Source organism: Zonotrichia leucophrys, chromosome Z (genome assembly GCF_028769735.1).
Source record: "Zonotrichia leucophrys gambelii isolate GWCS_2022_RI chromosome Z, RI_Zleu_2.0, whole genome shotgun sequence".
Lineage (NCBI taxonomy): Eukaryota > Metazoa > Chordata > Aves > Passeriformes > Passerellidae > Zonotrichia > Zonotrichia leucophrys.
This window is the reverse complement of record NC_088200.1, coordinates 7,150,877-7,174,826: the sequence shown is the minus strand read 5'-3', so window position 1 is coordinate 7,174,826 and position 23,950 is coordinate 7,150,877. Positions and strand designations below refer to the sequence as shown.

General features: G+C 44.4%; 1 protein-coding gene across 17 annotated transcripts in view; it reads right to left on the bottom strand.

The window, feature by feature from the left end:
* CELF4 (CUGBP Elav-like family member 4) overlaps window positions 1-23,950 on the bottom strand; it is a 712,336-nt gene that overhangs the window by 85,164 nt on the left and 603,222 nt on the right. For all 17 annotated transcript variants that reach the window (XR_010443151.1, XM_064736702.1, XM_064736693.1 and 14 more), the window contains exon 6: window positions 8,992-9,135. Coding sequence is in view for 16 of the 17 variants with exons in the window: in XM_064736702.1 (XP_064592772.1) it covers window positions 8,992-9,135 (144 nt within the window). In the remaining variant the exon portion in view is untranslated. The remainder of the gene's footprint in view (window positions 1-8,991; window positions 9,136-23,950) is intronic.

Below are 23,950 nucleotides of genomic sequence, written 5' to 3'. Positions count from 1 at the left end.
TTACTGATGGGAGTGTATGTAGGAAAAGGGGATTCTTTCTCCAAAGCAGAAATTTTGACTAGTTCTCTAGGGATAATCTGGTTTTTCTTCACCTGTCAGCAACAAAACCCAAGTTTTTCTGGTGCTAGGAGGCTTCAGCTGGGTATCAAGCAAAACCATGACCAAAACTTCTAACCAGGTCATTGCACTGATTTCCAACACTATCAGAGACTCCTAGAAGTGCTGTACTTCACTCCCTTCTCTTCCCCAAAGAGAAGGGAGCTCCCCTGTTTTAGCAAGATTAGATTTGTCTAATGAGAAAACCCCTTCCCTGTGGTTTTGATCTGGGTCAACCTTCTCAGTTAATTTTTTTAGGAAGTCAAAACGCTGCTTATTTCAGGGCACCTACAAAAGTCAGAAGTAAGGAACCCAGGCAGCATTTTCAGGCATTTGGGGCTATAAATTTTGGAGCAGAATGCTGGAGAATGTTTATGAAGCCTGGGAATGCTTTTTTCATTAAAATGAGGTGTTGTAATCATTCTGCCTCACTCAGAGCCCAGCACAGAGCTCGTGAGGTTCATGTGGACAGTATGGCTGCAGAGAAGGATTATTTATCTTTCACACTTCCTGGTGTGAAGATAAGACAGTTTGGTTGTAGCTGCTTCTTGTCCTCTTTCCTGGTGCTGGACAAGCAACCAGACAGGGGTGGGAATGTCTGAGCATCCAACCCTCAGCAGTGACAATTTCTGGGTGCTTAGAGAAGGGGAAGGGGGAAAGAAGATGAATAGAAAGTTTGGGAAAACTGCACATTCCCCAGTCTCTGGTAATCTGTGACTTGATGATAATAGTGGAAAAGAGAAATGTTTTTCTGTGGTGATTTTAGAAGTGATTCATGTCTTTGCTGTCTCCAAAATTGGAGTTACTCTGTTTCACTGCTCTCTCTGATTTCACTCTCTCTCCCATCAGGAAATCACCCTCTGATGCTGTTCTTTAAGCACATGGGACTTGCTGCTCAGAATTAAACAGACCTCAGAAGTCATGGCAAGGAACAGACTGTTCCCTTCTGTTCGCTTTAATATTGAAATATCAGCTAAATTAACTGTTCTTACACATGTACACTAAAACAAACCCTTGAAATCACTGCACTCATTCAAATGCTGAAACTTTCCCTGTCACCATCCATAAACAGTCCAAAGTAAGGGGTGCTCTGACAAAAACCTGCAGAATAACTATGCACAAGTTATGTGAACTTGCTTTGGTTTCTCCAGCAATAAAATGTAACAGAGGATACCTGACTCCACACATTGTCAGATCTACAGGTGAAATGTGTTCTGCTGGTTTGAGTATTATTATTTTTGAAGCCTAATAAAGATTGGTGGCAAAATGGTGACTTTTCCTTTGATGGCTAATCACCCTGTTTTATTTTACCCTGCACAAGGCACTTTTACATTTTAATTAGTGATATTTTGCTCTTTGTAATTACTGATGGAGTGATTAGACAATCTTTTTTATTATACCTATGATGATTCTACTTTAAGGAGTACATTTGTTCCTGGGCATCATTTGAGTTAATTCTCCAGAGGAGGTACTGAGCAGGCAATATTAGAAAGTATGTCAAGGAAGTCAAGGAGGAAGGGGAATCCATCCACCCATCTTTAACACTGGATTAACTCCAACACTAGGTGTGCTGACTCACATCTCATTTTCTGCTCTGGGTATTTTCACCTGGGTGATACCTAAAGATTTGGTTTTGTTTTTAAAAATATATTTTTCACATATTTGTAGCTTTGTAGATTTTTAATAAATAGTTTTATAGCCTCTAGCACTTTCTTACCCCTTTTCAATTTGATGTGGTAAAAATCCTAATCTTTGACATGGGAAACTAGATCAGGTGCTTCTGCTAAAAGCAGAGGTGCTCCTGCAGGGAACAGTCACCCAATATCTATTATTCTCAGCGCTCTGTGGATGCACTCTCTGAGATGATTTAGAGATCTGGGAACCCCTCTGGATGTTGAAATGAGCCCTTCACACCATGACCCAGAGGACACACACCTCTCTGCAGCCTTCAGACCGAGTCAACAGAGTAAAAGTGGGGTTGCTGGAGCTGGAAGGAACAGAGCATTCCCCACCTGAGCACAGCTGTACACACCAGCTGGTGGCTTTGCTTCCTTGCCTGGAGAAGTGGCCTCAGCCAAGGCGCAGGAATGTCTGGACGTTCCAACCCTTGACAAATTTCCTGCTGAACTCCTGAGGTCACAGGTCCCATTTGTGGCCGTGCCACTCTGTCTGGAGGGGCTCAGGGGCAGAGGTTGGGAGGAGGAAGAGGGGGCTCCTACCCAGCCCAGTGGTTGATGGCCAGAGCTTGGTGAGTGCAATGGCACCACGAGGGTGGGAGGACAGGAATTCAGTCACCTTGAAAGGAGCTGACTGCTTTAGACCCACCTGCTTCCCCCCCAGGGTGTCTCTAGGGAAATTTACAGCAGGAGAACAAGTCCTGTAAGGGTCACCAGCCTTCCTTCTAAAACCCCCAAGGCATTCCCAATGAAAGTCACCCCACTTCTTCCCCGGCTCCCCCTGAAGACAAATGTCCCATCCACTCTCCTTTCACTTTGAAAGAGACCCAGTGCATGGTCCCAGTTAATAAAGCTGTAGAAAGTGAGGCAATGACCCCACCAGAGGCAAATCAATAGCAGCAGGGCCCCTGGGTATTGTGTACTTTAAAATATGCCATTTGAAATGCAGATTTTCCCTGCCTGGGCTGGGGCTACAGAGCACTAATCAGGAAGGCAGCAGCCTTATTATCTCAGGCTGATCCAAGGGGACAGAGAGGAGCTTTTCCCTCCCTTAGCTGAAAGGACGTACTTCCTTCTGCTTCTCTTACTTCCTTTGCATGACCTTTTCCTCAGCAGTTAGAGCTTTTCCCCATCCATTTTAGGGATTGGTTCCTTTTTTCCTGCTGTCTTTTCTGTTGCTCAAATATTTGTCTTCTGAGGAAATCTGGAGGTGCTACCAGACCTGTTCCTGCCCTTGGGCAGCACCCCAAGAGACAGGAACCTGCAGTCACCATCCCAGTGCTGGAACAGGTGGAGAGGCCCTGGAAAAGCCATCTAAAGCATGGGAAGGGGTGGCAGAGTTGTCTGATCAATACAGACGCATGTAAGGGTTTGTCTCACTCATCTTTTTCCTACTCAAAGATGCAATGGTACTCAGGGGCAGGAGATAATGCCTTTTTCTTACAGGAGGAACGATTGCGTGGAGGATGAAGGAACTTTCTCAGAACAAAAATCCTGCTAGAAACAGGAAAAGCAATGCCTTCCCCATGCCCCAAAAGAAATGTGTGTGAAACTGAAGAGGGGGAAGAGGAGAAAGGCGGATTATTTCTAAAGAGCTCTTTCTGAAATAGCGTGATCATTGTGCTCCAGTCTTACTCTGAACAATGTGATGACCTTCTCCTTTTTTCCAGTGCTATTTTCTATCTTTGTGTCTGAACCACGCAATGTTTTGTTTGATTTTTCATATTCTTCATTCAACAACAACAACAACAACAACAACAATAATAATAATGATAATAGTAATAATAATAATAAAAAAATAGAAATGGTAGTAGTAGTAGTAACAGTATCCCACACTTCCCATCTCTAATGATCTATACAGACTTAGCTAATGAATCCTCATGGTATCCCTGTGATAGAAAGAGGTAAGTAAAGTAATCAATCAAGCAGTAATAGGACTCATGTTTGGTAAAATTGTGTAATTGACAAATTCATGTCTGCTATACCTAACTGGCTATTGGGAGGTAAATCTAAAAATACTTTCAAGCCTTGAAACAAACAGAAGATAATTGGTAGAGAAATCAGGATTGTCCTTCATACTTCTTATGTTTTCTTGGAAATAGAAATTTCTGCTTTGAAAATAAAATTTAAATATAATTAGGACATTAAAAAAACCTAAACAAATATGCAACACCCGGATTCATGTCTTAGTGTCTTTCCAAAGTCTGACACACAATAGCTTAGGTTCCTAACTTCCTGGGAACTTTGGAAAACCCCCTAAAAGACCTAAAAAATATGTATGTAGAGCCCAAATCTTAGTATTCATTATTTCTAGTGTTCATTATTACCTGGGAGCTGCTGGTCAGAAATATGGTACTATCCCTGCTAAAAGTATTATGGCTTCAAAATAGCTTCCTCTTCTGGAACGGATAAGTGCAAATAATTTGCATAACAGGTACTATTTACCAAATATACTGTCCCATTTTGGCAATTTAAATGTATCAACTATTATATCCAGAAGGCAGCCTACAGTCAGTAATTTTTCCCTGATTTCATAGGGCTAGCTGATTTTTTTTTTTTTAACTATCTCTCCAAAATAATTTCACAGTCCAAATTGAAGAAATATTGGAAAAAGCAATTCTTCCTGTCAGCACTACCTCAGATCATTTAGCAGAAATATCCTTTCACCTCCATGGGAGCTGGACAGGGAGGCAGAGTGGGGCACCCAGGGTTTTGTGGTCAGCATGGTGGTAACTGCTGCCCTAACTTCCCAAGGAGACCACTTACGGTGATGTCTGAGAGCTCTGCTGGGCTGGATATTCCAAATTTTTGCTGCAGTTATTGTCTGCAGTTCAGGAGCAGCAGCCATTTGTACCTTTTCACAGTGAGGGGAGCTGGGATTTACTGAGAAAGGACTTGTTCCAGGCCACAGAGCAAATGTCAGCATTGCCTGTGCTGTGTCCCAGCCTGTCTGTTTTTACACACTGACTCTCTGCCTATCCCCTGCTGCAGGATGCAATCAGTCCCATGGCTGGAGTTTGGCCAGAAGACTGTGGCTAACAGTCCCAACCCATTTTTTATGCAAACTTGATTTATGACTTTGATCTTATCTTAAATAATTTAAAAATTAAATAATTTATACTGAATCTGTCACTTTCCAAGGCTCTTTCCTTTGTTCTTGCTTTGCTCTTCTGCATTTTCCCATCTCCCTCACCCTTTTTTGATCTGTGCATGTTTCCTTTCTGCATGGTGAGGCATCACTGACATGAGACAGGCACTAAACACTCCTTGCCCCTTTCATTCAAAGAAAGACCTGCAGGAACTGTAGATTATTTGTGCCAGGGCTGTACCACCACCACCCACAGGCAGTTTTGATTGTCACTGCTTGTGATTTTGGGCTTGGCCGCCCTGAGTGGGTGAGCTGTGCTCTGTGAAGCAGGGAGTGTGCCTGCAGGTTCTTCCTAGGCTGGCAGCAAATCAAAGGTGGTGCCAGGCAGCATCACTCTCCTTCTCTCCAGGCTGAGCCCAGATCCATACCTCAGCCTGGCCTCAGTCTGCAGGAGCAGCTGTCAGTACCCAGCTGATGTAGATCCACAGTAACCCGACAATGGAAAGGGCTGGTGCCCTGTACCCTTGTGAAATAAAATAAATAATTGCTCTATAAAAGGGGAAGTCAAATGAGTATGGGAAGATATTGCTGAAGAGAAAAAACCTAAAACAATCAAAAAAACCCACACTGAAATAAATTAGAGTAGGGGCTCTGGGAGCTTTAGGAAGCTATGAAATCTGACTTGCCTTGAGCTGCATACAAAAGAGGTGAGGTGGGTCTGATGTGACTTTCTGTGCCACTGAAACAGCAGACAGAGTTGGTGCCAAGCTTTGTCTGGGCTGCTTGAAGGTGGCACACGAGAAGGGGATAGAAAACCACACACAGTGGAGAACTCCCTTTGCTTCCTCATTTTTTTGCCTCTGTGTCTGAGGCCAGATGGCTGCTGAAGCCCAGGACTGGTTGCTTGGCTGAGACCATGGCTGTTATCAAGGTTAAAGTTGTTTAAGTTGGGGCTGAGGGGGTTGGCAGGGAGCAGCAGCCTGAGAGCTGTGGCATGACCATTTGCTGGGCTGTAAGGGAGGTAACCTGGGGTCCAAATCTGTCCTGATAGCAACACTTAAGTTTATCTGTCAAACTTTAATGGTCTGAGACCCTTGCTGCCTCTCCTCAGTGGTGCTGCTGCGTCGGCAAAGCCATGGCTCTGCCCATCAATCTATCAAACAGCCACACCATGGGGCTCCTGTTGCACAGACACCTTGGTGCATCGAGGCTTTTTGGAGCTAATCCTGTCACAGTGATGTGCAAGATGCTTCTCTGGGGAAAATTCAGCAAGAAACTGCAGAAATGGGGTCCTGAGCAACCTCCTCCATGGGGACAGAGCATTAGAAACTATTGAAAAACCACTGTCATGGGATGGCTTGGGAATTGTTATACAGAGACATCAGTCAGGTTTGGTCTGCTGGGGGATAGCTGGGAGGACAGGCTAGGAATCAGAGAGCCTGATGTCTCAGGCTTGCGGTGGCCTCACTATAAAGCATTGAGGCAATTCTTACTCTTGTTACTGTCACACCACTCTGAGAAAGCTCATGGAGAGACAGCACAGGAGAGAGCCATGTCCCTGAGGGAGAGGAGAAAATAAATAAACCTGATCATCAGGCTTATTTGCACATGAAAAAACAAGATCAGGGGGTCAAACAATTCAACCAGTGTCACGAGAGTTGCTGGTGGCAGTGGCATCACCAGTCATGACAATCCTGATATTTCAGCTTCCCTCCTCTTGCCTTGCCTTAGCTCTTTGACTTCAGGCTGGGTAAAACTGCTGTCTCCCTCTCCCTCCGTGCTATCGATCCCTCCATCTCCTGCTGGCATTTGCGAGGTGCCAATCACCCTGATATCTGAGAGCCAGCAGCCCGGGCTGGATTAATCGGGACCAAGGCAACGTCACAGAGCCCCGGCTCTCCCTTCCCTCCCTTTCATGTGAGCCTGTGAGATGGAGCAGATAGGGAGGCTGATTGAGAGACAGCCTCTGAGCACGCTCTGGGTCCACAGGCGCCACACAGAAATGTGATCCCATCATTTAGACAGCTCCCAAGTCCCCGGGGTAATTGGTGTCACCAGCTTGTCATATCCAATGGGTCAAGATCTAAAACTTATTTTTTTTCCCCCTTATTAGCATTTTTATCAGAAAAATATAAAATAAAAGAGTACGGGTCCAATTCTGCTTTCACAGAAATCAACATGAAAAATATCTATTTGTTTCAAGTGGATGGGAGGAGACCAGAAATTGTTTTTCCTCTTCCTTCTGTCCTGATTCCTCACCTCCCCTCATAATGCACCTGTCTTATCTGGTGACAAACAAAGGAAACTTGTGGTGTAAAGGTGCAGACAACATCCTCTCACATCAGCATAAACCTTGTCTGGAAATTAGAAGAGTTGCTCTAGATTAAAAATAATGCAAGAAGAGTTTTTGGACCAGGACATCAGGACAGTGATGTCTTGGCCATCTCTCCAGCTGCCTGACCAATGTCTGCAGAGTGACACTGAAGCCACTTCTCGTGCCTGACAACCTCAGCAAATGTTTGTCCCAAGCTGTCTGTGGATTGCCTCCTGTTAATTCCTCGGGTTCATGGGGGCAAAGGTGCTACATCCCTCTGAGAGTCTGCTGGCCATTGACCTCGGCTCATTTGGGATTTACTGTCTCTTTTCCTCTTCCTGCAGCATTCTCTGGCCAGGGGGAGTGTTAAACACAGAGGAAGTAGCTCTTCTATAATGTGAGGAGGGGAGCAGAAGACAAGGAAAATACAGAGACTGACTTTGACTAGGAACGAAAATGAAGATAACCAAATAGAAGTAAAAATAGAATTTTTCCGGAAAAGAGAGAATAAAAACTCCAGAAGTGCACCAAGAGGTGCAGCTGGAAGGAGAGGAAGAACTTCAGTGGAGCTCTGCAGCATATCCTCACAACTCTGCATAGCTCACACAAGGGGGTGGGCTGGGTTGTACACAACCTACTCCTTGTGTGAGGCACAGGGCTTTCAGAGAGGAAATGTCAAGAGCTTCAAATTAAAAAGAAAACTTTGTGATATAATGGGAAATACTTGGTGCCAACACATGAGAAAGAAACAGGGAAGGAAGGAAAACCTTGTGGTCATTGCTCTGGAAGGAGTGTTGGCACACCAGAGGGCTATTCCTGAGCTGGTCCTACAACCTAAGGCAAGGTTTGGGTCTCCCATTCAGTAAGGTGCTACCCTGTACAATGTACTCAACAACACTTCCCTCCTGGGCACAAATTGTGCAGGGGGCCACATTTTGCCATGAAATAGAAGAAGCACCTACGTACACTGTCACTGCCTGAAAACCTGCTTGAGAGAAAGCAGCCAAAGTCACTGGGAAGTATTGTGTCTGCTTGCTGCAGGCACCACCTCCACCTTCCTCCAAAATATCTGGCAGAGAGCCCGTTACCTGATCCTGGTCTTGTGTTGCAGATCCTTGTTAATTTTGTCCTAATGAAAACAAGTAATTTCAGAGGCATCCATTGAATGATATCATAAAGACCCCAGCACCTGTACAGTCACGTCTTCTCAGGTTTGGTATGCCCACAGGAAACCTGAAGTTAGCACAAGAGGATTTTTCCCCAGTGTGTTCCAATCATACTGTTTGGGGCAGCAGGATTTTGTGTGGGCATATGTCTGTGTGTACATTTCATTATCATCTACCATGCTTTGTGAATCTAAAAGCATTTCTCTCAACAGCTGCTGTTTTGTCCTGGGGTCACTCCAAAGGTACCCATGGTGATGCAAGGCACAGCAGGGTACTGATGATGTGAGGCAGAAAGCTGGGACAACTGGGATAAAGTGAGCAGGCTTATTTTATCCAAATCCTCAAAGCGTAGTGTGTTTTCATTGCACAACAGTGGCTTAGCCCCCCTAGTAAGTGTTCTGCATAGGTCCACACATGACCAAAAGTTACTGCTAGAGCTGTCTATGGCACCTAGAAGACACCTGGGAGATTTCCAGAGCCTACCCTGGAAGGCATAGCTAATTTTTACTCCCATCATGTAACCAGTTCAACAGATAAGCCACTGCTTCCTCTTCTGCTCAGGTTTTTTGTCCACTCCCATGAGTTTTTCTGCATTTCCAGGTGATAGTCCCCCTTCCCATGAACACTCAGAGAGCTGCTGTCTATACTTACTGCCTGTGCATAGGCTCCATAAGCTCCAAACTGGATGGCCATGGGGTTGAACATGCCCATTTGTCCTGCCATTTGCTGCATGCGCCTCATCGTACGCTCCTTGTCCGTGTCCGCAAACTTCACCACCAGGCTTGAAGAGGCTCCCTGCAGCACAGGAAACAAAAGGAGACACACAGGGAATCAGAGCCTGATGCACGTCAGCTCATCAGTCCATACACCTAACACAGATTTAGTAGAATGGGATCCAGGTGCTGGTGTTTTCCATGCAACCTATCAGGCTGTGAATTTTGGCTTTTGCAAGAGGGTGCAAGCATCAGGAGGAAAGGATCCTGGAGGGTGATTGCCAGCAGCCTGGCTCCTAGTGTACAAAATTAAAGCTTCTAGGATGTCATTTACATTTTCTCTGCAAAAGTTGTTGCCTTATTCTTTCAACCTTCAGGCCCAGAATGTTGAGTCAGAGGACAAAGATCTGGACATAGTGCAGAGAAACGTAGGAGGCTTTGCTGCATGAATGTGGTAGGATTTGTAGACTGATTTGTTTTGGTGGAATGGGTGAGGTCTCTGCATTCCAGACCCCTGATGTGGATCACCCTTTCAATGCTGTGTCTTGTAACCCTCAAGTCCAGTGAGAAATCCCTGGAGACAGGAGTCAGTATGCTGGGCAGGGTGTATGTGTCACCATGAAACAGCATCTCTTCAGCACTGCCAGATTAAGGGACCAAAAATAATACTGGATGGATCTGAGCTCCCTCTCCACAAACAGTAGGAAATAGAGGCTACCATGAAAGAGCCCATACATTCCCAGGAAAGATCTACAAAATTAGGATTATGTCTGTAGTCAACACCAGCGCAGAGCTACGGATGATCATCAGAGCTGCCTGCAGAAATCTGTGAAAAATGCAGTGTTTTTGGGAATGAAAGAAATCCCTCTCCTTCCCAAAACCAGATGAAGGGTCAATAGCTGCAATCCTTAAACTTCTGATAGGGGGCAGAGATGAGAAGAAATAGATCTACCTAGGAGGGCATTTTTTGGTCTTTCTCCAAGGAAGCCCTAACTTCATGGGTTGGTTGTTTCCCCATGGGGCGGCCTCCCCAGGGAAGGAGGAGGTGCAGGGGAGGGACAATCCAGCTCCAATCCCTGACTGCAGTGGGCATTGCCCTGGGAGCTGGGCTGCCCCCCAGCCTGGGGAGATGGGCAGGACATTGACAGTGAGCAGCTGAAATAATTGTGCTCCCACAGCTCCTGTTCTGACAAACTGGTGTTCACTGGTCAAAGTACTGTCAGTGGGGAAACAACCAGCTCAGTTCTGGCTGTGGCAGTAGAGGAAGACCAGCTCCATGCCAGAGGAGCTGAACTGCTGCAGGACCCTTATTGTCCTAGCAGAGGATGAATTTTCTGGAATTGCACAATAAAAATATTATTAACTGGCTTACACATGCCCCTATGTACCTGCAAAGAGAAAAAATAATCTCAGCAAAAGCAGAATTGCTCTGCTACAAATTGGGAAGAGTGTAGTAAACCACAGCTATAGACATATGTATATATAAGTCTAAGCTATACATATTCAATAGCCTCTTCAGATTCTCAGTTATGAATAAAGAGTTGAGGAATTAACCTGCTAAAAAAAGACCCCAACAATCTAACACCACACAATGAGTGATGTTCCCTTAGATTAGCAATCTGTACTGGGAGAAAGTGATTTTCATTGGCAAAGAATCTTTCTTTTTGACCTGTTAGTCTCTCTCTAATAAATCTATAACCCACTCACAGAATGTGATGAAGAGCAAGGTTTTGAAAGAAGTGCTTCAGGAAAACAAAGGGATGCAGAGATGAATGCTCCATTCAAAGATGGAGAGCAATCTTCAGCAGTTATTATAAAACCTGAACAGAAGGGGGAGTGGAGGAGAAGAGAGAGAAAAAAACCTGTAGCCAAAATTCCCCTGCATTTCTGTTGAAGGCTGGGTGACTTTTAATTTTTCTTCAGATCACATGACGCAGATATTGATCCTTCCCCAAATCACACTCTTAATTGCAGCTCATCGACAAATGAATATTTTAATGCATACATTTCCTGCTAATTATCACCTGGACCAGTTCTTAATTAGATTTCAACACTCATTTAATTAACCCTGATCCAAGAGACTGTTTGGTAACTTGCATCTAATGATTTAAAACTATTTGCAGCTGTATTGGAGGGAGGCACTGGTCCACAGCAGATTGGGCTGTTCAGAGCTGCTGTTGTGATTTGCAGAGCAGAGCCTGCATCATGATGAGCACAAGGCAGGATGGAGGATTTTGAAACTGAGTGAGAGTGTATTCATTTTTGCAGAAGGCGTTTCTTCTGCTGTGACCTGCTCCTGTTAGCATGACAGGCAAGTGTAAATAAGTTGGTGTCTTCTTCCTTCTCCCTTTCTCTAGCTCTCTATTTGCCCTGGAAGTCTTAGGGCCAGGGAACTGCCTCAGGCACTTGCTGATGCCTCACACTGTTGAAAACCAAGCTATTATTGTAGATGGCATCATGAAAACATGGGTAACTTCCACATGAAGTGCTTGCCCCTGGAGTGTTCTTCCCTTCTGATGTGAGTCATAGTGACTGCACAGCAGCTGTTTGACCCAATGGGATCTCATCTTGCCTCCTGAGAGATGTTTTTCTGGGCTGCCTGTCGCAGCAGGACTTCAGGCATCTTTGAACATTGCTATCATATACACGGGGCAGAAAGGCCATTGGCAAATAGATTCAAGCTAGACCACACATTACAAAGAAGGAAGAGAAAAAGAAGAGGTTTTCCTGAGAGTTCTTTGCAATGAGATGTGTATGTAAGCAGTTAAAGATGTGTAGCCAGTAGAGATGCTGCACTCCTCTTGAATATGGAGACTGACCTTGGGATTGATGCTTTCAGTGTGTGGCTCCTCATGTGCAGCTCTTTCATGTGGCCCAAAGGAAATCAGGCAGTAAACTGTATCAGATCAGCCAGTGCGGGACTTTTAACAGTGGAGCCAAATATTGCTGTTCATATACAGCAGAACAGGGCTGCTTTCTACTCCAGTGACTGCTACTAATCCACTGGACAGCAATAGAAATGCCCCAGAATGGGCCACGTTTTCCATAGGGTAAAAATGCTGCAGCCCTTCATCTGGATTATTTATTGCTTCCGTGAGGAGTTAAACCATGGTGTAAATCAGCTGTTGTCTGCTGGCAAAGGCAATAGGTCCTGTCTGCTGTGTCATTTACTAGTAATACATAATCTCCAGTTCTCGGACTGGACCTCATATTTTGCCAAACCCCATGAGAGTTACACTGGGTAAGTCAATAACATTTGAAATGTACTTCTGCATTTTTCAGAGGAAAGGGCCTGTTCATTTCTCTACCCTGCAGACCCACAGTCAGAAGATACTATCGTGAAAGTGAGCCTTCCTGCTGGTGCCTCTGCAATAGGCTGCTTGCAATTGGAATTTATCTCTTTTCCCCTCAAATCAACCTCCTTTTTCAAGTGCTTTGATATCTACTGATGAAAAGAATGATAAGGGCTAAGTATTATTATGCTTCTCCTATTCTCTCTTGGGCCAGCAAGTCTACTTAATATGGCTATCTTTCTTCCCATCCCCCTGCCACGCATGGTAATGAATTGCTCCCCTTAGTCAGCAGAGTCAGGCACTCTCTAGGTTGGTGGGGCGAGGGAAAAGATGGAGGAAAAATCACTCTGCGCCACACTCACTTTGTAATCCCTAATCAGAGCCCTCTGTGAGAAAAACTAATTTCCCAGGCTGTCTTGACGTGTGAAATAAAGTCATTCTTGAAAACAGGAGCTTGACAGGTCGCTTGTGAAATTTCATATTCAGCTAAAAATAAAATATCCATCCATTGATATTTCATTTAAAGGCAAAGGAAAACAAATCTATTGCCTGGTTGTTGGAACTTTTTCCCGTTAGATAAGGTCTTCTAAATGGAGTGTATACATGGATTAAGTAAAAGCTTTTCAGGAGGCCAAACATTACTGCCCAGGAGCAGGGAAAAATCACGGAATCACAGAATCAACTAGGATGGAAAACACCTTTGAGATAATTGAGTCCAACCTGTGACCAGACACCACTGTGTCAACCAGACCATGAGTGCCACATGCAGTCTTTCCTTAAACACCTCCAGGAACTGTGACTCCACCACCTCCCTGGGCAGTCCATTCCAATGCCCCATCACCTTTTCTGTGTAGAAATTCCTGCTAATGTCCAACCTAAACCTCACCTGGAGCAGCTTAAGACTTTGTCCTCTTGTCCTATTGCCTGGGAGGAGAAACTGACCCTCGCCTGGCTACAGCCTCCTTTCAGGGAGTTGTAGAGAGAGATGTAGAGGATCCCCCCTGAGCCTCCTCTTCTTTAGGCTAAACGACCCCAGATTGTTGCCCCTTTGTGCACACACTCCAGCATCTCAACATCCTTCCTCAACTCAGGGACCCAGAACTAGACTCAGTGTTTAAAGCAGAGCCTCCCCAGTGCTAAGTACAGGGAAAGAATGGCTTCCCTGCTCCTGCTGGCCACACTGTTCCTGATCCAGGCCAGGTGCCTTTGGCCTCCTTGGCCACCTGGGCACATGCTTGCTCATGTTCAGCCAGCTGCCAAGCAGCACCCCCTCATCCCTTTCTGCCTGGCCACTGTCCAGCCACTCTGTGCTAACCTGTAGCACTGCAGGGGGATGTTGTGGCCCAAGTGCAGGACCCCATCCATTGTTGGAGTCAGCCCATCTATCCAGCCTGTTGAGGTCCCTCTGCAGAGCACTCCTACCTTTCCACACTCCCCCAAAACTGCATGTCCCCTGCAAATTTGCTGGTGGTGGACTCAACTCCCTCATCCAGATCATCAATAAAACAGGACTGGGCCCAACACTGATCCCTGGAGGACACCACCTGTGACTGGCCACCAGCTGGGTGAAGCACTGTCACCACCACTCTCTGGGCTTGGCCATCCAGCCAGTTCCTTGCCCAGCAAAGAATTCACCTATCCAGGCTGTGAGCTACCAGCTTTTCCTGGAGGATGCTGTGGGAGATGGTGTCAAAGGCTTTGCTGAAGTTCAGCCAGACACATCCACAGCCTTTATATGATTATCACATGAGGTCAGCTTGGTCAGGCCGGACCTGTCCCTCCTAAACCCATGCTGGCTGGTCTCACCCCTCAGCTATCTCGTAGGTGTGATGGCACCCAAGATAATCTGTTCCACAACCTTGCTGGGGACCGAGGTCAGGCTGACAGGTCTGTATTTTTCTAGACCCTTCTTCCAGCCTTTCTGATGGATGCATGTCACATTGGCACCTCCAGGCGTCTGGGATCTCCCCAGTGGGCCAGGACTGATGATAAATGATGGAGAGAGGCTTGGTGAGTTCCTCCACCAGCTCCCTCATCACTTTAGGGTGGATCCCATCTGGTCCCATAGACTTGTGAGCCCCTAAGTGACTCAGCAGGTCTTTTCCTGCTTCTGCTTGGATTACAGGGGGGCTGTTCTGCTTCCCATCCCTGTCTACCAGCTCAGGTGTCCAGTTGCTTCTCCCTAGAACAACATTCTTAGGAAAAATTCTGTGAAGGTCTGGCCTTGCAGAATATATGCATGAATTTCCTTTTCCTGCCAGCCCTATAAATCTGCTGTGATTCCTTAGGTTACTAATCTCCACAGATGGTTAGACACCTTTTTCCTTCAAAACTGATGAAATCTGGGCCTAATTTGCCAAAATCATTACATTGCATTTCACTTTAAGCTTAGTGAATCTCCTGCTGGAGGCAAACATACATTTAAGTCCTTTAACACAAGAGTGTCTCGTGTAGGTGGACCTTTACATCTTTGTTAGCTCAAATGGAGCCAGATAAAAGTTCTAGGCCAAAAATATTTTTTAAAAAAATTGTTATATTAAAGTTCCAGTGTCTAAACTCTTGAATATAAGAGATCTGAATATGCAGATCTTCAGCCATGAACACAAAGATGCTTAAATGAGTAGGCGCTGCTGGACACTTGTCTTTTGGGCAATGACTCTATTCCTAAGTGTCACCACAGAAAGTGGTGGAAATTTTGCCTTAGCACTCCCTTTGTGACTACAAAACAGAGCTGGGAGGTTGCTGAACTTCAGCAAGACAATCAGGGTAATATTTCCATGCAAGAATCCTTGATGTTAAGGCCCAAAAGCCAAAGGAAGATTTATTTGCTTTGGGCTCTGTCATCTCAGGCCATTTGGCACGATGTCCCCTAAGTTTGAAAACAAATTTGGAAATTTTTTGGAAACGCCTATGCAGCTCTGTTGAAGAGGGCTGGTGAATTTGACAGTGGGGTTTGACCCCAACCTGGGATTTTAGGCAAGTGAAAAAGAAACTACTGTCCAATTAAACTGCAGAGCAGTGGGAATTTCTGCTAGGCAGAAATGTAATTACCCAGGCTGGAAAGTGACCAAAAGACCAGGACTAACATCCCTCCCATCTTGTGAAATATGTTATTTTTCTGCACTCAGGGCTTCAATTTCATGTCTCATCTGAAAGATGAGTAGGACAGCAGTCACTAGGAGCTATTTCCACTTTACAGTCCTGAGAGCTGGTTTAGACACTCTTGAGAGTGACAGAGATGGAGAGGGGAAAGGAGGCATTCATCCAGGACTGTAGTGATGGACCCTTTGATAATGCTGCTCCCTCAGTAGAGAAGATTCTTCATGAAATGTCTAAGCAGAGAGAGTTGCTGCAGGTACTTCCCTTCACAGGTCTCCGAAGCTGTTAATTTATTTGGAGTGGAAGCTTGATTTAGGTTTTATTTGCCCATACACTACTTACCAGGTGTCTCTCAGAGCTGAAGTTATTGCTTTCCACAGGGCAACAGAATCATTGAGTCCTGGTGTCACTGTACCCAATTCTAATTAGGAAGAACTCAATATATAATCCAGGTGTTAGTATGCCTCTCGAATCAAAGCCAGGTATCTGAAAAACCTAAACTTAAAAGCAGAGTTCTTCAAGCACTTTTTTTTTCAAGCATTTTTCAGCTCAGTCTATGAATGATAAAAGTCCTCACAAAATCATTCACCTCCCTTAATGCATTATGAAGTGGGAGGTATTGTTACATTACACCAACAGACTAGTGATTCTTTCCTGATATATAGGACTGTGAAAGCAGTAAATAATTTTTTTGTCTATTTGAAGAAAAACATAAAATTAAAAATCCTAAAGAAAATGTTGTATATTTCACCTTTCCAATAAGAGCAAAATGGTTTGAAAGATTAGGTATGTTTAGTTCCATATTAACTAAAAATATACTTCCCCATAAAATATACTTACACCAAAAAAAAAAAGCTTAAGTTTTTTTATAAATTATGATTACTATTAAAAACATGTTTGGAAGCTGCAGTATAGAGACCTATGAATGATCTTTCCATTCAGTTAAACAAGCAAGGATGAAAATAAGAGAAGTGGAATTATTCCAGGGTCATAATGTGAATTGGCAATTGTCAAAGCAAAGTAGAATCTCAAGCAGGTATGAAGATCCTGATGCTTCAGGACTCTGCCCACAAGAGCTCCACACCTCTTTGGCACCTCAGGATGAGGACATGAACAGCCTATGATGACTTGGGGGGGAAAAAAAGAGATGTTGAGGAAGGGCTGGCAAACTGGGCAGAGACATTTCAGCCATTCATCTGACAGAAAAGAACATTTCCAAGGCACTGCATTGCTCATGATTTTGCTTCCCAGATCCCTGTCATACTGCAAGACTCCAGGCTATTGTGGTGTAAACCATGCTGCTCAACTGAGATAGTAAAATATTTGAATTTTTGCAGCATGTTTAAACTGGAGATCTCCAAGCACTGTCCAGACATAGGCTGGACCAGATGGGCTTTAAAGGTTACTTCTAACCCAAAATTTTCTATGATTCCACAGTTAATTGAGAAAATATTCTGCTTTCAGGGAGGTGTCACCCATGCTTTAATACAGAGAAACAGATGGTGAACTGAAGCAATGAAATGGTGTAAATTCAGTGCAGCTCTCCTGGGTTTTGGTGAAACAAGAAGTTGGTTTATGTTGAAGGATCTGCCCTTGCTGCTTTCCACTCCACTAAGACTGAAACATGCCACCTTCACAACCACTATTCTTGTGAGCACCAACCAGACCATTTCCATTTGGAATGAGAAGTCAAACATGCTCATTTATGTGATTTCACTTGTCAGTGGACATCTGAGGCAAAGACATTGGGGTCTGGTAGGATGCTTCACATTCATGACTTTGTGTGAGCTTCAGCTGAGAGTATTATTTGAAAGTCATTGTTCTGATTCTTTGTTTTGATTCTTTGAGGACATCTTTGTCCTCTAAAAATTAAATTTGAACTTTGCAAAACCCATTTGGATAATAGCTAATGCATCACTAATGATATGTTTTGCACAGGGATAGCATTCTACCATTTCCTAAGATCTTTCTGTTTTCCTCACAAGAATGCATGCTATCAGTACTGAGCACACACCTGAGCAAGGCTGGAAAGGGCTGAATTTAAAGAAAAAAAATGAGAAGAATCCAGAGCGATTTAATGCTGATCCAGAGCCTACTTAACTCTGTAGCAAGCTCCCACTGATATAAATGAGATCAAAAGATACAGGAAGAGAAAAGGAGGAAGAAAGAAATGCCCCCAAAGCAAGCAGAAGAGGTAAAGACAATGCTGACATCTTGAATCCTTATCACAGGAAGGTGGTGATGCCCAGTGGAGCTACCTCTAGCAGGCCAGGAACTCCCTCAGCAGGCAGGGACTGTTTCATGTCTCCCAGGCTGGAGGCTTCTCAATGACTCTGATATCCCAGGGAGGTCCCTGCCTGTGAATTATTTTAGCCCCTCAAGTGCTAATCTCACACAGATTAGACAAGCGTTGAGTGGAGCAAGAATTGCAGGGGCTGCTGTTATCAACAGGACCCGGGCAATTCCCAGGAGTGGCACGATCCTGTTCCTGCCTCCCCATGGCCACCTCTGCACTGCTGATTTAATGAGCAGCTCCCCTTGGACTTGTGAAGGGATGGGTGGGTGCCAATCAAGTTGTTTTTTTTTTTTTTTCAGAAGAAGGTAATGCGTCTCACAAGCAGTTATTGCGTGTGTCCCATTTGGATGCAGTGAATGCTGTGGGTCAGAGGGAGCAGGGAAGCCCAGGGAAGATATCCAGTGGTCTCTCTCGTGTCCCACTTGTCACTCCAGTGTCCTGCTGGATGACTGTGTGGTTTTGGAGATGTAACCAGTCAAGAGAAGGCCGTTTTTGGTGCCAGCAGGATTCACACCCTGTGTCAGGCAGCCAGGCTGCCTGGATCTCTGCTCTGGGACCCAGAAATATGATTAATGAGTTAATTTATGAAACTATAGGAGAGGCAGGCAACACAGTCTTACAATTTTACTTTTTGTTGGAAGAATTAAGGGAAATTATGGCAACACTGGGAACCTGCTGTCCCAAAGCTTGTAGAAGCAGCAGTCTTGATGGAAGTGCTGGGATGGTGTCTATGAGCTTTTTCCCCCTCCATCCAGACCCCACTGATCCCTGGGAAACAAAGGTGAGCTATCAGGAGTCACTGGACTTTGGTAGAAAAGGCTGCAAACTCACATGTAGGTATTACATGTCCTCTGCTTTTTTCATCCTAAAGGACAACACACACCTTTATAAATGGTGTTTAAGTAGCATATTCAAAAAATCATTTATTGCTGGAAGGAGGGCCAGGCCTGCTGCTGGTGACTTATTAATGGGTTTCTAAGTTATTACTAATTTTTTTTAATACAAGGAATGGATGTGCTGTGCTTTGCCCTGAGTTCAACAAGACAGCCTCTGTGTTGCACAAGGACATTGAAAAGAACGTGTGTTCTTTAGAGAGTTCAAGATCAACAGGAAAGAGAAAAACAGGGTCAGAGTCGACATCTCAATTTTCACCCATCAGTTTTTCTAATATCAATGGTGTAAAACCAGGCCTCAGCCTTCTGCATTAATTTGGACAGGTGGATGGGCAGCGATGGTACCTCACTCTGTGATGGGCTTTTTCACTTTGGGCAATTAACTTTCAGCCAAACTCAGGTATGAGTCATGAAGGACACTTAGAGGCTGGAGCTGCATCATCTTTCAGCCTGGATTACCTCTGAGAATCTCCTCTTTGAGTTTCTGTGCTCATGTAAAAGGAAAGTCTAATGGATTTTCCATTTCCTATTTTAGTTTCAAGAAGAGGAGGCTCAAGAGGAGAACTTATAGCTCTCTGCGACTACCTGAAAGGAGGTTACAAGGTGAGGACTGTTCCTTCCTACTGTGGCTGCAGTGGAAGGTCAGAGGAAATGGTCTTCAACTGAGAGGAGACATCCTGGCTAGATATTAGTATAAAAACTACAGTTAGGATTTTCCACTGTATTCCAAATATTTCCAATATATTCCAATATATATCTCCAATATATTCCAATAGATATTTCCAATATATTCCAAAGCCACTGTGAGGCTTTGGAATACATTGCCCTGGTGGAGTCATCATCCCTGGAAGTGTTTTAAGAGGCATCGGGATCTGGGTGATGTGGTTTAGGAGTTACATGGTGATGCTGGATTGAGAGTTGGACTTAGAGATCTCTTCCAACTTCGATGATTCTGTGATACTGTGATTCTATTTACCCTCACAGCCTGAGGACTCAGTGGCTCTGTCTCTACTGACTCTCACAATGTGGCTATTACCAGTTGAGAACTTGATCCCATGCTGGAATTTCAATGAAAGTAAATTTTGTTGGTTAATTAATACTCTGAATTGTGGTCTGTTTAACTCTGTACTATGGGTTTGTCTGTGGTTCTGTTTATGTTACTGGGATTGAAGGCATTTTCAGTAAGTGAGGAGGTGAACTGAAAACTTAAACTTTGCTATTCTTAATTCTGTGTTTCTCAGATATCAATAAATATTAAGATTTAGATTCTCAGGTGTTCACTGATTATTACTTCTCTGCTGGAACCAGAACAAGAGCTGCTGTCACTTGGTTAAGAACAGCCTAAACAGATAGATTCATTATGTAAAAGACTTGCTCATTTCCATACATTGTATTATTTTTTCTTTTGCTTCTCTCTTGTGTCTTGTCTATTAAGGAGACCTTCAGATGATGTAATTGCTGGCATTTTGAGCATCAATCCTAAACCCTCAGCTACTCAAGACAGTCTCTCTTGGGTCCTAGACCCTCTCCATCAACTGTAACAAAAGTGTAGATGACCTTGAAGTTTTATACTTTGACTGACACTTTGAAGCAATTTATCCAGCCAGGTTAACCCTGGCCTTTAGTCAGCAAACTGCTGAGTGTAGGAGCTGTCCTGTCAGAGATTTTTGTGGTGTTTACCACACAGCAATTTACTCTAGGAACAGCAGTAACCACATTTCCAACGGCAGTAGTCTGAGAGGATGTCTACCAGAGTTTCTGGGAGGATGAGAAGAGTGTTCTAGTTAATGAGAGACCTGCAAACACGAAGATGTGTCTCCATGCACCTGGCTCACGGATTTGGGTGACTTCCTGAAGAAAGTGTCTTGCTGGAAATGGAATGCACTGCATCTTTTAAACAGCAGCCTAACTACCCCAACTTTGTGGAAGTGACAAAATCTTCTGAGCACTAAAGGCTGCCACGAGCCTGAGGGGAGAAGGGAGCGTGCAGCTGGATGTGAGCGCGTATTTGCGAAGGAGGGAGGAGCGATGAGGAAAGTTTCTCCTATGAAAGAAATGATCTAATTTGAAGCAAGTCCCTCATGGGAAGAGCTGTGACAGAGGCTGCTCTGTTCCTGTTAATTTTCACAGTGCAGCTGTCAGCGGGTCTGTAAATAGTACTCTGCGAAGCCAACGCTTCCTATCCACACATCAACCATTCAATTAACAGAAGAACAGAAGAAGGAAATAAAGTGCACCACAGCCTTCTATCACGGCTTTGATGTTTTCCAGCAATTTATGAAAGTGTACACAAATCTAATTACAAGCCCCACTGCTTCCCATTTACATGGAGCTCCTCAAGTTCAGAGCTGTTTATATCAAAATAATTGTTAAAAATACCTCAGCTGATCTACAGTATTGTGGCCCCCCACTCACCGGAGCCGCCAGGCTGCTCCTCCCAGGCAGTTCTTGCCGACTCAGTGCTTTAAAGGGTGCAGCCTGCTCCTGCAAAATCTGCCTCACCATCACTTGTGAGTGCAGCACCCGGGCTGCAGCTTCATCGTGCCCACAAAGACCCATTCTCCTCCTTTCCTCCACCTGCTCAGAGCATCTTCTGCACACTCTGCACTGCTTTCCCCTCTGCCCCAAATTCACCTAAATATTGCTCTGCTGGGTTAGTGGGGGGTGAGCACAGCTGTTCAGCTGCTTCCACAGTGGGGCTGTGTCTGAAGGAAGCCTCACAGAGCTCTGCAAAGTCATAGCAGCACCACGGGAATGCACAGCAATAACAGCAGCAATCATTAGTGTGAGCTGGGGGTGGCTTCCTTGGTGGGGTGCCTGAGCATCCAAAGCCAGGAAGATGAGAACCAGTGCCCCGTTTGCCATTAGCTTGAAAGAGGCCACTGCACAGGACAAAGCCACTCGTAAGCTCTGGTTTAGTGCCTGGCATCCCTGCCCATGCCAGGGTGCTGGAACTAGATGATCTCCAGGGTCCCTTCCTACCCAAATCATTCTGTGATTCTTGGGGCAGTTTTTGATACTCTCATATTTAAGTCACTCTTACCTGATAAACCAAAGAGGTGACAAATTCCTTTAGCTTAAATAATGGAAAAAAAATCTTATGGTATGAAGGGATGGACAGTACATTGTCTAAGGAAAGAAGACAATTTTTTCACCTGATTGTTACCCATGTTTGGCTGGAAATTTTTATACTATGGGTGGACTTCCAAAGAACATGATGGGCAGACACTCAAAATCAACCTCATTCAAGGTGTTATGCCATTCATATTTTCTTGCTTAATAAAAAGTGTAATGTACAACAAGTACTTTACAAAGTACCAAGACATCTAATCTATATGTCATCTAACAACACTGAGCAATAATTGCATCATTTGATATTGGTGGTTCCTGGACACTGTTGATGAATTTGGTTTTGTCATTTGTGTTGATAAGAGCTGCATGGAAAAATATTTAAATGAAGGCCTCCAAGTTAACGAAATTGTGCATTGCAACACTACTGTTTTTTCAAAGTTCAGCTAAACTGAATCTTTCTCTGAAAGGCAGACGTCTGTTCAGTGCTTGTATCCAAGTCTCACATTTTCCCTTTTCAGAAAACCAAGGATTCCATCTGAAAAGTAATTTTCATGGGAAATGTTCAGCCGTGGATAGACTTGGAATGCTATTGCCTGGATGCAGAGGAAATGTTGTGCTTGGACCAAGCTGCTGCAGGCTTGTGTAGTAAAACAAAGAGAGAATTTGGTCTGTGTGGTAGGAGAAGCCACCAAAAGCTTGAGGCCTTGATGGCCTTAAATACGATGAATTAAATAAAGATATGGACTGAAGATAATGCTGACAATTAGTGTGTTAAGCAAGTTCACAGAACATCTAATGGAATAGGAGACAGGGGACTCTGCTGCAGGATGCCTGGTTTCTGAATCCCAAATTGCTTTATCTGGGCAACAAACATCCAGGACAGATTTCAGGTCTCCCAGCATTGAACGTGAAGTGTTCACTTTAAGTTGCACTGGCTTTGTCTTTAGTTTTTAAGCATTGGTGCTTTTTTGCATTCTGGTCCTTTTTTCATTCGAAGTTGCACTTTGGATGACGAACCACTATTTTGGAGCTGGAGTACCATAGCAAATTGATGCGTAAAATTAGCTAAAAAGCACACTTCTATTTGGGCTCGCCTATTAGTTTGACAGTTTTCAAAATCTATTTCTGTAAAATAAAATGTCTCCAGAGGTATCTATTTTCCTCTATTGATTATAAGAGAAACTTAGATGACAAACTTGGATGACAACCTCAGACATGAGTTTCTTAACTTCTGGATGTCTCAAATTAGGTTAGATGGGGCCCACCTCAGGTGTTCAGTCTAAGCCTGTTATTAAGTTATCCATTATAATGGGACAGGCATGCCCAGAAGGTGATATTGCCCATCCTAGCATAGGAAAAGTGAAGAATGCACAAATCTCTGGAAATGTCCCTCTCTCTCCTTTCTGCAAGAATCCTAGAAGATATTTAGAATAGGTCACAAACTTTCAGATAGTCAAAGATAAGCCAAGAACATCACACTCTTCACTTCTCACCCTTGTGCAGGAAACGTAAACAGTAACAGTACTGTTCTTCCCCTTACAGGAATGAATTCATTACCAAAAAAATTCCAAATTGCCTGAATGGGCAAGATGGTGAAAAGGGTGCAAAAATACTCTATTTTTTAACCCTGTGTAGCTTCTGGGCAGGAGCTACAGGATAGCTGCTGTGACTTAAATGTGCATGATTCTGCCCTCTTCTACACCCTCTTGAGATCCCTCCTGCAGTGCTGCATCCTCCTCTGGGGGCCCAAATATAAGGAGGACATGGAGCTGTTGGATTGAGTCCAGAGGAGACCACAAAGATGCTCAGAGGGCTGGGGCAGCTCTCCTCTGAAGACAGACTGAGAGAGCTGGTGTTGTTCAGGGTGGAGAAGAGAAGGCTCCAGGGACACTTTACAGCATCTTCCTGTGCCTGAGGGGCTACGAGAGAGCTGAAGAGGGCGTTTTAACAAGGGTCTGGAATGACAGAAGGGACGGGAGTAGCTTCAGACTGAAAGAGGGCAGGTTTAGGTCAGCTTTAGGAAAAGAATTGTTACTGTGAGGGTGGTGAGGCAGTGGAGCCTGCTGCCAGAGAAGAGCTGTGGGTGCTCCATCCCTGGCAGTGACCAAGGCCTGCTTGGATAAGGCCTTGACCAACCTGGTGCAGTTGGAAGTGTCTCTACTCCTGCTAATGGAGATGTAGATGATCTTTAAGGTTCCCTTTCAATCCAAACCATTCTGTGATAGTTCAATGAAGTTTTGGGAA